This window comes from Parus major, chromosome 4 (assembly GCF_001522545.3).
Source record: "Parus major isolate Abel chromosome 4, Parus_major1.1, whole genome shotgun sequence".
NCBI classification, from domain to species: Eukaryota; Metazoa; Chordata; class Aves; order Passeriformes; family Paridae; genus Parus; species Parus major.
In genome coordinates, this window is record NC_031771.1 from 1,200,231 (window position 1) to 1,215,908 (window position 15,678).

At 50.5% G+C, this 15,678-nt stretch overlaps 1 protein-coding gene and 1 long non-coding RNA gene across 2 annotated transcripts in view; one reads left to right on the forward strand and one right to left on the reverse strand.

Annotated features, from left to right (window-relative positions):
- The window catches only part of ANTXR2 (ANTXR cell adhesion molecule 2), a 72,186-nt gene extending 67,739 nt beyond the window's left edge, over positions 1–4,447 (forward strand). Inside the window, exon 16 of the mRNA XM_015623964.2 lies at positions 2,612–4,447. Within this exon, the coding sequence (XP_015479450.1) occupies positions 2,612–2,650 (39 nt within the window). The 3' untranslated portion in view covers positions 2,651–4,447. The remainder of the gene's footprint in view (positions 1–2,611) is intronic.
- The window catches only part of LOC117244225, a 64,568-nt gene that overhangs the window by 18,812 nt on the left and 30,078 nt on the right, over positions 1–15,678 (reverse strand). The gene's annotated exons all lie outside the window — the stretch shown is intronic.

Sequence of the window (15,678 nt, forward strand, 5' to 3'; positions counted from 1 at the left end):
GATCCCTCCTCCCAGCACTACCCACAAAGCCTTATGGACTTGGAGAGGGACACAAGGGGGGAACTGCTCCTGCAGGCCTCTCTTGGTACCTTGTTGTGGGCATTGCCAGGTGAGGCTCTAACCTGGGGTTTGGTATGAGCACCCACTCCCTGAAATCCCATGCCCTGTGAGAATTTCCACCTTGCCCTGTAACTTAGACGCAGTAAGAAATTCAACAACTAAAGAAATGGCTTTGAGGCAATATAAAAGAATTCTTTCTCAGGTAAACCCCCTTGCCATAGATCTCTTTCCTCTTTTTTGCTGCAGTTCAGGACCTGCCACATTCTTCCCCTGCAGTACCTCTGGTACATCTGTGAGCACGAGGGGTGGTTTTCCCTATCAGATCTGGTGCATGGAGACAGATCTCATATTCCCTACGAAGATCACCGAATGCATGCATAACTCATTTTTTAATTACGCTACTGCTAAACCACTAATTTAGTGCAATTTCATAGTGACTACATGTTGGTATTGTTAAGGTTTATGAGCCAGTGATTTACAAGGCATGGTACGTCAGAACTCAAATTGGTTGGACTGATGGTTTAATTGAGCACAGGGACCTAAGTGCAACAGTAACTCCCCAGACTGGGATATCCTGGCAATGCCACCAGGGTGGGAATGCATTGGTGGAATTGGTTACGTGGAACACGCATGTTTCAACTGGGAAGGCCAAAGCCAGACTGGTGAGACTAAGGCTTAGTAAACAGTGCTTCTACTTAAGTAAATAGCTCTCTCTGTAAAGGTCAGATTAATCAGAAGAAGAATTTAATATTCTGTTTCTAAAAGCTGATCTCAGTGATGACACAGATACTGCTGCATGGGAGGTTTTGGATGCCTTTTGAGGAAGGACTAGTGTGAGTCTGCAGTTTTTTCTCCAGTTTGTGGGAGACAGTGCTGAGTTTCTAGTAATGAAAACCTGCAGCTCATATTGATCTGAAGTGCTAAACCCCTAACAAGTGAACAACAGCCTTTTATGTCCTGCCTGCCTCAGTTTGCCCATCTAGAAAACAAATGGTTGGACTTCCCAAATACTCTTGACAGTGTATTTGTTATTAAATGCTGCCGTCTGATGCTGACAGCGTTTGGAGAGCTGCTCTTTCCTAGGGCACTGAGATTCCCCAGCTCTGGGTGTTTTCCCTGACAGTGACACGGTCAAGAGTCCATCTAAACCACACCATTTCTTTCTCTCCTCCCTTCTCCATGAGTCATGGAATAAAGAATTTGGGGCCAGCAGGTGAGTGGGGAACCAGGAAGGGCAGTACTTGTTTAAGGTTCTCCTTTTTCCCTGCTCTGCCTAGAACCGCTCATCCTGGCAGAAAAGCCATGTGGATATGGCACCTGGGGACATGGTGGTGGCTGGACTGGGTGATCTTAAATCATGGAACCCTTTAGGCTGGAAAAGCTCTTATCTCTCTGCATCTCTTCTACATTTATAATTCAAATGGTGGCAGAGAGAAGTTCCTACAGTTCCTGTCACCACCTTTTCACCGGTTGTATATTTCTTAAACAGCTGGAAGAACCAGAACTGAAACATTAGGAAACCTCTTGATGAGAATACTGCCCCTCTTGTGCCAGCCAGGACCTGCTCAAGACATGCCACAGAACTCTGTGCCATCACCCTCCTTGATACTCAGAAAAACAGGAGATGAAACTAAATGAATGACAGGAATACAAAAAAACCATCCCAGATTTCATTTGGCAATTCCATGATCTCCCAGGTTTGAGCAGAGAGCAGTACTTTCCCTCCAGCAGTGCATCTCTTACAGCAGAAATAAGGATTCAGAGCACAAGCAGTGCTGCCTGCTCCAAAGCCAGCACTGTTCACGTGGCACCATCCTTGACAGATGCCTGTGACCAAAGGGAAGGAATCGCTGCTGTGCCAGAGAGCTGCTTTGAGGCAGCACATGCTACTCCAACACCCCATGACCCTGTGGGAGTTTAGGCATTTAAATAAGCTCCTAGTGAATAAAAAAGGTTTAGGATTTTGCTGTTGGATTTGTTTCCTTCTGCTACACTGAAAGCTGTCAGGATTCACCTGGACCCCTTTATGGATATGGCATGACAAGAAACCCCTTTTCCTTCTGTGCACAGCAATTTACAGACCCTAAGCAGAGAGTGTGTTGATGCAGAGCTCGGGTTATCGCTAATAAAGTGCAGTTTCAGATCAGCAGCAGCTCTGCTAACTAACAGTCACATCTATCCACGCTCACCGCATGAGGACCTGGCTCGGGGGAGATTTGGGGGCAGGATCTGCCTTCCCCATGCACTTCCCTTCCCACGGTCAGATGGGTTTGGGTTTGCTCACTGCAGCTTGCCAGAATTTGTGAATTATGCTCACAGAAGGCCTGGGAGTGTCGGAATGCGTCGCCCGTGTCCTCGCGCTTGCCTAGAGCCCGCATTTGTAAGGCAAATGCGGTGCCTCACTCTGGGTAATTTCCATTAATTCTTAAAAGGTTTTTCATGGGTTTGTTATTTCCCCAAACATCTGAATTTCAATTACAGCCTCCTTCTAGCATCCAGCAACCTCTGTCTGTGTGCTACTCCACCAGTAACAGCTTCTCTCTTCCCCCAGGGCCGCTGTATCAACTTCACCCGAGTTCCCTCCCAGTAGAGGAGAAGAAGCGGATACCGGGAGGAGAGACAGCCACATTGCCACTGTCCTACCCAGCCGAGAGAACCGAGCCCTTCCTCGCATCCCTTGGACCATCTTCCAGCCCGAGCTCCGCAGGTTCCCGCATCCCTGCTCCGGGAGCCCGCAGTCCGACTGCGCACTGGTGCTCTGCCCACGCCCCGGAGAGCAGCACTGCCGTGTGTGCCTGGCTCTGTGCAGCACCGAAGGGACAGCACAGATACCAAAGATGAGAATGCTTTTATATTTTTGTGATTTGCTTTTTTTTAAGGACTACAGATTCTCAGGACGCAATGTGCTTTCAGCGGCGACGCAGCGTTCCTCAGCTGTGGCGGAGGCACGTGGTACTTACACAGGGACTACTCGCCACGGGCACAGGATAACAATTCCCACCAGGCTAAGCAGGCGCAAAGCCGAGTGCCTCAGAGCCATGTCAGATCCCCAACCCTCGCCAGCTCCCTCCGTCGTGCCTTACGGGAACCTTCTGACTGGAAATCTTGTCACTCTAACACTGAAAAGTGCACACGCATGACAAAATGTAGACAGGATGCCTCGAGGTATCGGTAGCGAGCAAGACTTTGCCCTTTAGTTTTTGAAGACACCTTTCTTTCATTATGCACCCGGGACAGGAAGGAATTACTAGAGCGTTATTCCGCGGGAAGACAGCCTGTAAGCAGAGATCTCGAGCCGAGTTGGAGGGACTGATGCTTCAAGACCTTGACACTGTGGCTGGTGGTATTTTCCCCTTTCCTGCATTCACAGTTCAGTAGCGCATAAAACATCATCATCTATAAACATACCTAGCAGTCGTAGGCTTGTGTATTTCTTTTTCAGATTAAAAAAAGCAGTAGCCACTAAGCTGGTATCTCAGGGTTTTTTCCCCCCGCAAATCTCCAAGGGCTCTTCAGCGTCACAAGCCAGCAACTCTCTTTGCATGAGAATTTCAAAGTTTAATTAATATAATTAAAGGCAACAGCAAGCAGCAGCCTGTGAAGATTTTGCTCATCTTTTTTATGCCTTTTGACATTGAATGACCTATTACTGTATGTGCGTTCCTCAGTGGCGGAGGGGGCGCCGAGCGTTGGGTACGATTCCGCGCTGGGAAAGACCTCTTTCCATCAGTTCGGAAATTAAATTTATGGGAGCGCCGGCCATCACCAAACATCGACAATGTATGTATTTATAATTTTTTAGAAAAACCAGTGTCGTGTCACGTCGACGATGCCAAATTATGTTAGCGTGAGCGGAAACACTGTGGGGGAGGAAGGAGGGAGCAGCTGAAGAAAAAGGCTCAAATGATCCAGTCACTTTCGATACTGTACTTCAGAGGCAGAATGGATATTCGAGTCGAAACCTGACAAAGCGCGCCCGCTTTGATGGGAACTGGTATAGACAATGACCAGTGGCTGGGTCAGTGGGATGTCTCTCTGCGAGCAGGGAGGCTTATCAAATGACACTAAAAATAAGTTCAACAACCATCACGTTGGAGGGGAAAAGGCGAACATTTCACATTTGGTGGGCATGAATGTGCGCAAGATGGAAAGAGCAATGTGGAGCATCCTGGGCTAATTATCTCCTTTGTGCTCTCCATTGGAATCGCAAGGGACAGAAGTAATTCTCTTGGTCCATGTCCAAATCCGTGGCACTGCCCAAAGATGCCTTTACATTTATCCACTCGCTTACATCTTCTGCTTGAGTTTATTTATGTCACTGGTAGCCTCATCAGCAACACCCATGTCTGCACATTAGACTATAAATAAAATTATTATCTAAGTTTCAGTCATTATTTCTGCCTTCTCCTCCCCCGTAGGCTCCCCATCATTCCCACAGCTCAGACCTCCGTTTTCCAGCGCCGTGGTGACCCATGGTACCGACTTCCAGAGGCAGCCCACGTTCCACAGCGTGGCTGGGAACGCTGCCACAGCCGCACTCAGGGGTCCCAGCTGCCCACGGCCGGGGAGAGCCCTTCAAATGCCACAAGGATGCGGCTCACAACTTGTGGAGCATCAGCCACACAACCAGAACCCCTAAGTTCCACAGCCTGGGCGGCACCGGCCCTGGGCTGGGGACCTCTGACCCAGAGCCCAAGCAGCAAGCCCTCGGCTGAGCTGAAGCCCCTGACTAAATCTCCGTGCAGCCTCCAGCCCAATGCAAGACCAAGAGCCTACACTGGCAGGTGTGCCAGGACACAGGTGAGGTCCTGCACTGCTCCTTAAGGCACTGAGGTGGCACAGCTGGAAGCACCGAGCTCAGCAGATTCTAGGTGAAAACACAACTGGCTCCCTCTTACTTTCCATCTGTTTTCCATGTACACACAACACATTCCAAGGTATCACTGGAGCGCTGGCTCGTGCTCTGAGCTGCGCTGAATAACAGGACAACAAGCAAATGAAAAGGGTTTTTCCCTCACATTTATCTGCTGCCTCTCAAAGAATACTTGTAACCAGCTGAGACACAGAAGTAGAAATCCACTGAGCATTTTTTGTCCTCTCTGCTCGTGTCTACTGAAAACCATGAAATGAGCAGTTCTTTATAGAAAGGCTGGTCTCAAACAAAACTGCATTTTGGGTCTCTACATGGATTTTTCCCTTCTAACTGGCACAATATCACAGCATGTTACACTTGGCATTTTGGTGCACATAATACCTGAGCATTTCCTTATTACACGCTGTGGAACGTCGGTCACAAACAATTTGGGGGGCAAGAGGCGTAGGGTGATATAAAATCCACTGATTCAGATGATGACACAAATGTGACTTCCTTGGCAGCAGTGCTCAGAATGCCCGAGAGAACCCTCAAGAGCTGTGTACAGAGAGCCCAGCAGTGCCAGCAAGGAACCCTGAGGGGCTCCTCTCACCAGTGAGGCAAGCGAGAATTCACGGGAACAAGATCACCGATAGAACAAGGCTTTATGTTTGCTTTATACATTTTGGTAATAGCAGAAATGAACTGGCTGGAGTTAATATAAACTAAAAATTAATTTTGCCATGTTCCCTTTCAGTTTTTTGATTTAAGAATCACAGCATTTGTCAGGTATGAAGCTGCTGTAACCCCGGGGAGCAGGGTCAGGCTGTCCAAGGCGAAATGGAAGGGAGTTCTGAGTGCTGCGATGGAGGCTGATCCTGAGCCCCAGGCACTGCAGGACAGCCCTGGCTGGCTGGTACTAATTCCTGCTGGGGATTTTCCTGCAGGAAATTCCTGTGCTATATCCCTCTTCTTCTGATCATCCCTAATGTGACACCACAAGTCTACATTCTGCATACTGCAGTTTGTTCTACACACCTGACTCAGACTCATCACAGTGGGGTGCATTCCCACTCCTGGAGGTGCTGGGGTTCAGTGGCAAAGATAAGGTTGTCTTTGACCCCTCTCAGCAATCATGGCACCTCATGCAGGCCATGGGTTTGCATCCCTTTCCTGGGATTCTCACAAACTCCCAGGACACAGGCGTCTGGCCTCTGCAAAACCCGTGGTGACATCAGACTGCCCTGGTCATTGCTGTCACCTTAACGTGTCCTCATGGTTTGAATCATACTGACACACTCCATAGAAAAAACAAAGGTGAACGTTCTAAGTAGGGGAGGTTTTAGGTTTTTCTAGGTAGGAAGAATTTGGGGATTCTGTATTATGTCATTTCAGACCAGACCTCCCTTTCCAGATGTGGAAGAAGCTGCTCTTTTTATGGGTCACAATTCAGACTGCAGGGAAAGGTGAAAGAAACTTGGTGCTATCTATGAGGGAAAAATCCCCATTCGATCCTGTGTCATTGAGTGCTGCCTCATGACTACAGGAACCCTGCTCTGCTGCAGGACAGGTGTTTGCCTGAATTCACTGGCAAGCAGAAAAGGCACCACCTCCTTCGGAGTTCAGCTTAGGGAACCTCTCCTTCACCAGAGGCGCCACTGGGGGGGAATTTGGGAGCTCAGCTCTGCAGTGCTGGAGGCAGGACCCATCTCTGACCTCCCCTCTGTGCACTGCTGGGCGTCCAAAATGGGCACGGAAGCGTGGCCCTGGGAACAGGATGGGCACAGGGAACAGCCCACCTGCTGCAGACACTGAGCTCAGGCATGGCCAGAGCCACGTGCCCTTCCTGACTGCCAAAGCGAGGGGCTTGGCTGCTGTCCTCACCAAGAGCCAGGGCTCTGGCTGTGGAGCTGCTCTGGAGCAGGACACCGGGCAAACACGGCCAAAGGGGTCGGCACAACGCTCCTAGGAAAAGCCACAGAGCAGGGCACAGTGCTGAGCAGAAACTGCAGTGAGCAAGCCCAGGCAGTGCTTCATTTGCTGAGGAGCAGCTTCTGAGAACCTCCTGTACCCTTACAAAATTAACATCACAATTTCTAGGGAGGGCCTTATTAGACCTGGCATGTCCTATTTTATTTCACAGATCTGTTTTGCATTGGCTCAATTAAAATTGTTATATATTTGTGGGTCCTGTGTAGGTGCCATCTGTTTAACAGTGCAAGTGGGTCCTGTGATGCGCTTGTAAATTTTGTGCTGCAATATTTTTTTTAAGATAATGAAAGATTCTGGATGCACGAAACTGCCTTTACTTGATAACTTTCCTGGGTTTTGGCAGTGAACTCAAAGTGGCTCTTCGTGTGTTACAAGGATGGCTCCACAGCCCATGGAAAAGCAAGACTTCCATGTTTGCACCAAAATTATATTATTTAATTCACACTTCTTTTTTTTTTTTTAATTTGCTTGCTCTGCCTGACTTTGTAAATGAACTTATTTTCCCAAACAGGAATGCACAGGACTGCTCAGCTGGGGCCTGTGGCTGCTGCTGCCTTCTGGGGAGCTCTGGGATGTACCAGTAACCAAACCACAGCCATCCTCACTGGCATTGGGAACAAACTTCTCAGGCAAAAACCCCACCTGCAAAGCTGGACATACCCTACAGCGCAGCCAAGCCCAGGACAAATCTCCTGAGAAGCAGTACTCAAACTTTGATAGGTTTTATACTTTGGGGGGGGTTTAGTACAATTTTTGGGTCTGCTCTGATGTCACCAGCACCAAAATGCCATTGCTGACTGCCAGTGGATTATACCAAAACCCCAAACCTAACTCATTGATTGGTTGTCCTTTAAAAGCACAGTCTCAAATTCTGCTAAATTCTCCAACACATTGTAGGAGAAAAGCATCTGCAATGGCACCAATCCTGCAGCATTTGTGGGGGTCTCAGCATTCAGGTTCTGTAGGTGGAACCGCATGGTTCTGGGTGGTGAATTTGGCAGTACCCAAAAAGCTCCCAAGTCCCTGCAGCACTGCTCAGCAGGACATTTAGAACACTTGTTCCAAACAGCATGCTGCTTCTAAGCTGCTTTCAGGGACATGGATGTACCTGCAGCACGAGTCCTGCCTATTTTGGGAAGTAACAAGATATGACCAAGTCCCAGAGAAATCCCTCCCTGACCACACCACTGGTTTTAGCATTAACTCAAGCCCCACTTCGGTCCCGAGCACCTGCCCAAGCTCCAACAACATCCCTCACTTCCCGGGACAATCTCCTGAAGGCACAGGGAGACCCACCTGCTCCAAGTGTGGCACTGGAGCGAGGGTTTACCTGGGATTTACACGGCACGGAACCTGACCGCTCGATACCCTGCCGCGACAGCACGGGCCGCACTGGCCCGAGACGCATTCCCCTCTCCCAAAAACCTCTCCAGGCTATCCATGCACTCTGTGCTTCCTTGGGACAGCTGCCTGGGATTGCCAGCCCCTGGGATAGATGGTGTCTAGTGACAGAGCTGCAAGATGCTGATTAAATTATGTGCTTTGGCCAACCTGTGTGGGGAAAATTAATTTAAGCGCCAAGTGATGGGTTCAGCACTGCCTTGTTGGAACGGGGAGGTTGGGCTCCGTGATGCTTCATCTCCTTTTATTTGATTAGGCAAATTAGGAAACAACAGTGTGAAATGCATTACTGTACTGATCTCATGTCCAAAATGTGAATCTCATTAGAGCTCTGGCCTCAACGCTTTTTATTTGTTTTCTCTGTAAGCCAAGGAAGAGCAAGTAGGCCAAAAATAGATATTTTTCAAATTACATCAGAATAGCCCAGTTATAAACATCATATTCTGTACAGGCTTCAGTCCCTGGAGAAGCTCCTCATAAAAAGCATCTCTAAGCTTCTGCAGAAATTCAGTGCAACACATGCTAGGAATGGAGGAGATGCACCAGCGAGAGGAGGCTGGAGCCAGAGAGAGAGCGATTCACTGACCCAAGTTCCCTTAGAGCCCTGCGGGGTGAGACCCTGGGAGTAGGGACACTGTGCCTCTCCCAAGGAATACTCCATGGTCCTAAAAAGGGTTCTGCAGATGAGGGTGCAGGCGGTGGCGGCCTGGGGAGAAGAGAGGAACAAAGCAGCATGGATAGCAGGGTGCCATAAGCCCGGGGACAGGCAGGTGCCATCCTGCCATGGCACAGAAATGGGGGCTGGCCCCAGAGGGCTCTGCTCAGCCCAGCCTGGGCCAGGGCTCCCTGCAGAACCCCCTCACTGCACTGCCCCTTCTCTGAAAGGCTGGACTCAAGGTCACCCTAACACCAGGGGAGAACAAATGTACAGTGTAAAAGTAAAACAACACAAGACAAGACAACATTTCACTGCAAAGGGCTCTCCCAGAAGAGCCAGTGCAGGTATCATTTGGAAAAGGGTCACTTCACAATACAGCCCTTCCAAATTGCAGCTCCAACTCAGAATTAATTATCCTTTCACTGTCTTGGGTTTTCTTTTCTTTCTTGCTTCACATTAACTGCAGCTGAAATTATTTTAAAGCAATGATCTTGAACGTCATGTCCTTCAGCTGGCCCTGAAAATCCATTTTCTATGGAAAGCCTCCTTTCTTCTCCAAGATTTCTGAGAGTGTACAAAGCTCATCAAGGCTCTAGTTCTCTAGGGGTGTCAGATGCTTGGATAATACCCAGGTGTCTGCCTGCTGGACCAGCTCCAAGGTACTTTATTAGCATGAAGAGGCCTATTTGGAGGCAGTTTAACTCCTTCGGCTCTCAGGGCCTAGCATGTGTCCTGCAGCAGCAGCCAGACACCAGGACACCGCCCGTGCACGGCTACAGATGTGGACTGCATCTGGTCAGCACCACTCACTGCCACATCTTCAAAGGTAACACCTGAGATGTCCTGTCACCACAGCTGGAAAGATCACCTGGTGGTGTCCCACCCACATGAAAGCAGAGGAGAACTGCAGGGACAACTGGGGACCACAGCTCTGCTGCACACCTGGGGCTCAGCCCTTCCCCCAACGGCTTTGAAAAACCCCAGCAAGCCCCTCTTGGGAGCTGTGCCCTCCCTTGTGACACTGGCAGCATGAGGGACACTGTTCTCCAGGCATGCTCAGGCATTCCCAGGCATGGACTGACACAGGACCCCGAGATGCCCCTGGCCATGGCACTGAGCAGGGCAGGGGCAATGAGGGCCTCTGCTGTTCAGGGCCTGGACCTGGAGGGGCGAGGGGGACTTGTCCCTGATCCATCCGAGCACAAAGCAAGGCAGCACGAGCACAACTGGCAACACACACTTAAAATAAAAACTGTGAGCAGATGCCCTTGGATTTCCAGGGACTGCAGGAAACTTCAGCTCCTGGCCCCAACAACTTGCCCCAGCAGTGGCAGAATGTCTCAGCACGGTCCCACAGAAGACACCACACCCACTGGGACAACACACCCTGCTCCATCCCACTGCTGAGATCACACAGTCTGCATCCCACCCTTTAACACGAGCAATTTTCTTTAGTTTCCAGAATGCAAAACTGGACTATGCAAAACAAAGACACAAAACACACAATACCCAGCCCTAAAAAATCAGTTCCCACTTAAAAAGCAAAGCTCCTTTTAAACTGCACATTGTGTTGCTTCAAAGCTTGCAGCGAAGGACTGAAAATCTGAGCCACCAAGATACGTAAGATTTGAACAAACACGGTCCCAAAGGCTCTGTTTAAAATTTGAAAAGCCCAAAGTTTAAGTTATTTGTGAGCTGTTTGAGGCCTTTTCTTGGATTACAGAGGCAAAACCTTCCTTGAAGCTTGGGGTGTTCCCAAGGGGCAGTTGGCAGTGAGAGGAGGGGCTCTCAGAGCCAACTGTGTTCTCCTTCTCCATGCCACTGACCAGGTCACAGGACAGGACACGTGCACCCCCTCTTGGAGACGACTCCCCCTTGAATGTCACAGCCACAGCCATGTCTATGCAACCAAAGAAAACATTGAGTGTTGCCAAAGCATTACACAGTGTGGGGAGGCTGTGAGAGAGTGAGGTTCCTGTAGCTGGGCTTCCAAACACACTGAGGAAACATGGATTTTGGGAAGAGTGAAAGGAAGTTCAAGCCCTCTGTGGAATGGTGCTCCAGAGCCCACAGCAGCTGAGCAGGGAGGAGACTGTTAGCTCTCATCCCAGCTGGAGGGAAAAGCAGCATCACTGGTTTGAGCCACAGAAAGCAATCAGAGACCAAGGAAAAGCTCTCACAATGCTGCTGCAGGACCCAACACAGTCCCCTTCCAATCCCCGTGTCCTCCTGCTCCCAGAGATGTCCCAGTTCTGATACACATGTCTCTGGGGGATGCCAGCTGAGCCCAGGGATGTCCCCAGCTCTTACAGAAGGGCCATCACACTGGCTGGTGCAACTCAAACCATTTACAGCTTCATCTCCCTGCCAGGACAGGACTGCACAGAGGGTTCCTCAACCAGGACCTGGACATTCCTCAGGTGAATTGCCCTGATGAAGCCAGTGCTGAGTACATTGCCACTGGAAGGTGATTCCTGTGTCCTCAGAGAACATCTGGAAACCCTGCTAGGACATCCACTGCCATTAGGAGGCCAGGCCCACCAAGGTGTCCATGATCAGGCTCCTCCTCCCAGAGCTGCTAAAACTGCACTTCCCTCCTCTCTTCAGGAATGAAGCTGTGCCTTGGGCCCACACCCCAGCTAGAGGAACTTCACCTGCACGGAGGTGAGGAGGAGGACGAGGACCAAGTGGCTGATGTTGCACTGGTTCTATACAGGGGGGCTTGGTGGCACCAGCTGCCTGCTTTCCCCTCCAACCCCACACACCCCCATGGGATCAAGTGACACAAGTGACACAAGTGACAAAACCTTTGCGGGACCAACAAGACCCCTCTGTTATATTGGCTTTCTGTTACACATCTTCCAGCTTCTTCCAGCAGCTGAAGCTGAAACAGGAGTGGCTTCAAAGGTAAACATTCCTCACAGCTTTCTCATCAATGATATTAAATACACTCATAGCCCCCCCTCCAATATTTTCTGTATTTGCTGAAGGATGACGTCCTCCTTGCCTTCAGCGTGTGCCAGATTACTCATAAACCTGGACCATATGCCACTGCAATTTACTGATGGGCCCAAGCTGTTTTGGTAGATACAAAATCCGAGGGGATTAGGGAGGCTCGAGCCGTGCTGAAAACAGAGCAGCAGCAGTGGGGCAGCTGCTTGCTCTCTTTGCTCAGCCTCAATTTAGGTCAGTGGACAAGAGCTGCCCCATGCCAAGCTGCAGAGCTGGCTGTGGGGACACACAAGGATGGCACCCCAGCCATGGGTGTCTGCCCCCATGGGGTGGCTCGCCCTTCTGTAGGGCAGGTGAGACCATACGGCTTCCTCGGACCCAGAGCCTGGCTGCCACGCCCAGTGAGGAGCCCTCAGCTCAAAGGCAAAGAGGGGGTGCTCCCCCCATCCCCTGGTGACCCCTGCCTGGCAGTGTGCCTCGGGGTGTGGCAGAGCACGGGGACAGCACTGGCTCCCTGCTGAGACCAAGCTGGTGGCCCGTCCAGAACGTGGCCGGTGACTGGCAGGTCACCACAGCCATGTTCCTGTGTCCCTGGCCCACGGAGGGAAAGGACAGCTCAGCTGGGGAAACACCACCTGAACCAGGGCTTTTCCTGGTTGGGGCTAATCCAGCCCAGAGGTGCTCAAAGGCAGCCTGTGGCTCCCAGGCCAGCACCTTGGCAGCTTTCTCAAGAGCCTGAACTCGCAGGGAACATGCAACACACAACAGATCTGCTGACTTGAGCACTACCCATTTAACACCTGGCAGGAGACACAACGCAGCTGCAGCAAGCAGCTATTATTCAACTGCTTCTTCATCATTCCCCTCCACAGTACCTTACACAAGGACCTCCATCACCTTGAACAAAGCCACTGCTTGTCACCAGGGAATTTCAAAGGTCTGCGGAGAGCACCAGGGAATGGGGACCAGAGTGGTTGAGCACAAGCACCCAAAACTGCCCCATATGCACAGGCAGCAATCCTGACTGTGGCTGCTGTGCATGGAGTATCAAACTTCAGTTATGAGAACCTTCTTTCCAGAACATTTCTCCACTGGGTGCAATCTAGGACTCCTCATCACTTAGAAGATGCTGATGATCAACACAGCCTGACTGGATTTCAGCTGCCAGAGCTTCCCTCCACACCACAGTGTACCCCACTGCAAGGAGCTGCTCCTAGGGACTGCACTGCTCAGCACAATTAAGTAGGTTACAGTGCCCATTATGAGGTTCAAGTAAGAGCTCATGTTTTACCTCTCATGTCTCATCTAGAAAGCTGAAATGCACCAAGCAGCTGGGCCCCTCTACCTGTGAGGCTCCCGAGGGGCATCAGTGCCTGACTGCAAGAGCCTGGCTCAGGCACCCCGTGTCCAGGTCCCTGGGTGAGGTCACACCACATCCCACTGGCTGCCAGCTCTGGCCCCAACACCCCTTTGTGCCCGCCCAGCACAGCCCAGGGCTCGGTGCCTGTGAACCCTGAGCATCCAGTGACAGCTGCCAAGAGACCAGGCTCAAGTGTCTACTGGAAGGGTATGGCTGGGCTTTTCTGTGTATTTTGCAGATTTTTCTCCTCAAGTTTGTCATTGCTGTGTCCCAGAGTGACCTCAGACCCCCCACACCTTCCTTCAGACTCAGGGCAGGTGGGATGGAACATGTGGGATGCTCCATGTGCCCAGATGTGCTGTGCAGATGGGTCTGTAGGGAGGGACAGGGTCTGGCTGCCGATCACTGTTTACAACTCTTATTAAACCCGTTCTCCTTTCCTAATTATTATAATAGTTCCTGAAAACACCACCCGTGGACTTTAAATGTTTGATGTGTGCTCTAATGAAAGCTGTGGAATTATCCCATGCTTGCTGCCACATGGCCCACACAGCAATGGAGATGCTAAATAATTTTTAAAAATTTATAGTTTACAAGATCTATGTCCCATCTGTGAGGATGCAGCAGCTCCCAAATGCCCTGAATTTCACTGCATTAACAACTCTTAAAACCAACTGGCTGCACGCCATGGGAAGGTTCAGAAACGACCCAAGGGGTGCATCACAGCGTACACAGGTTGGAGACTGACCTTGCTGGGACCGAATGCCACCGAAGCACATAAACTCCATGGCAAAACTGAGTGCTTTACACCTCCAAGTAACACACTGCTGTTAAAAGCATTAATCCCATTATTCCAGAGAGAAAGAAGTTCCTTTTGGCACCTTTGCCAAAGCTCAGCCTAATCACATGCGTGACGACAAAAACCTGGTGATGCCTGGGATGATGGATCCCTGCGGTGAGATCAGGAGCCACTTCTTCCTCCTCTCCCAAGAGATGTTCTCTGTCACAAGGCAAAATCACACAAACTGTGCCCAACTTAAAAACTGAGTTTGGGATGGGAGCCAGAGCAGATGGTTAGGAAAGCTAAACACCGCTGATTTATTTCTTACCCTTTACGCAGCAATATTAGAGACAATGGCCCTGATCAGAACAAATGAGAACAAACACGGGAATGCAGACTCAATAGAGAATTAACAACCAGCACTACCAGATTCCATTATGCTGTGATTAATTCCAAATTTGTGGCAGGATTATCAGCAGCAAACCTCTAGCTCTATCTAATAGAAGCAGTGCCAAAGCATCCAGCCTTTCAGGCCTCTTCAGTCTGCAAGGGATTCCAGCAGGAAAATGGCGTGGAAGATGTCAGGCTCTGTGCTGTAAATTCAGCTGGAAAATGAACTTACTGTGCCCCACATCCAAGAAAACATCACAAAGTCTGGACAGCCACCAGAAGGAGTTGCAAGTCTCTGTGTCAGGGCAGTCTGAGGGATGTCACCTGCCAACATGAGGGACATAGCCACAAGGCTGTCACCCTCCCTTGTCTGGTCTCTCTTACGTGAGCAATGGCCTTCAGCCCCAAATTTCCCACTAGGCATACTGTGAGGCTGGGGGGAACATCACCAGGTACTACCCAGCCTTCCTCTTCCCCTGCCATAGCTTCCTGGGGGCTCCATCTCCGCTGCAGGACATACAATGGCTTTGGTCACAGGGTGCCTCAGTTTCCCCGTCTCCAGCACAGCACAGCCTCCCCCCACGCAGAGCTCCCCTCCCCTGGCAGGGACAAGTGTGAGACACCCGGTTACAGCCTTGTCACCACCAGCATTCCCAAGAACAGGCTACAGGAATGCCTGACAACTGCTCCCCGCTGTGCCACGTCACCCCTGGTTCGCCTGTCTGCGCAGAGGACACCTGGCCTGGGAACTGCTGGCACAGGAAATGGACTTGCTGATGAGGGTGTTCAAGGCTGTTATTTGTGAGATGCAGCTGAGGGCGGACGCAGTGAGTTCAGCCCAGCTTTGCTCCATTTCCCATAGCTAAGCACACAGTAACAGCTGAGTTTATACCCGGAGCTGCCATGCATGAATATCTCATTATAACTGCAAAGACCTTGTATTTGTATCGGGCCCCGCACCAGCGCTGCGCTGTGTTAACCACCAGAGCTGGGCTCTGCTAATGACCAGCTCTGTAAAGCAAACACAGCAGGTTTGGTTCCCTCCATCCTCGGCCCTCCATGATGGGAAGCAGGGGGCTGCTGCCAGGCTGGGATTTTGGCTGGCACGGAGTGCGTTATGGCTGCGGTCAGCGGTGAGGAATTCCTGCACATCACCACATGCTGACCACATGTGCACATCGCAGGAGACCACAGAGGTGATGTCACACCCGACTGTGCTCGGCACAAAGAAT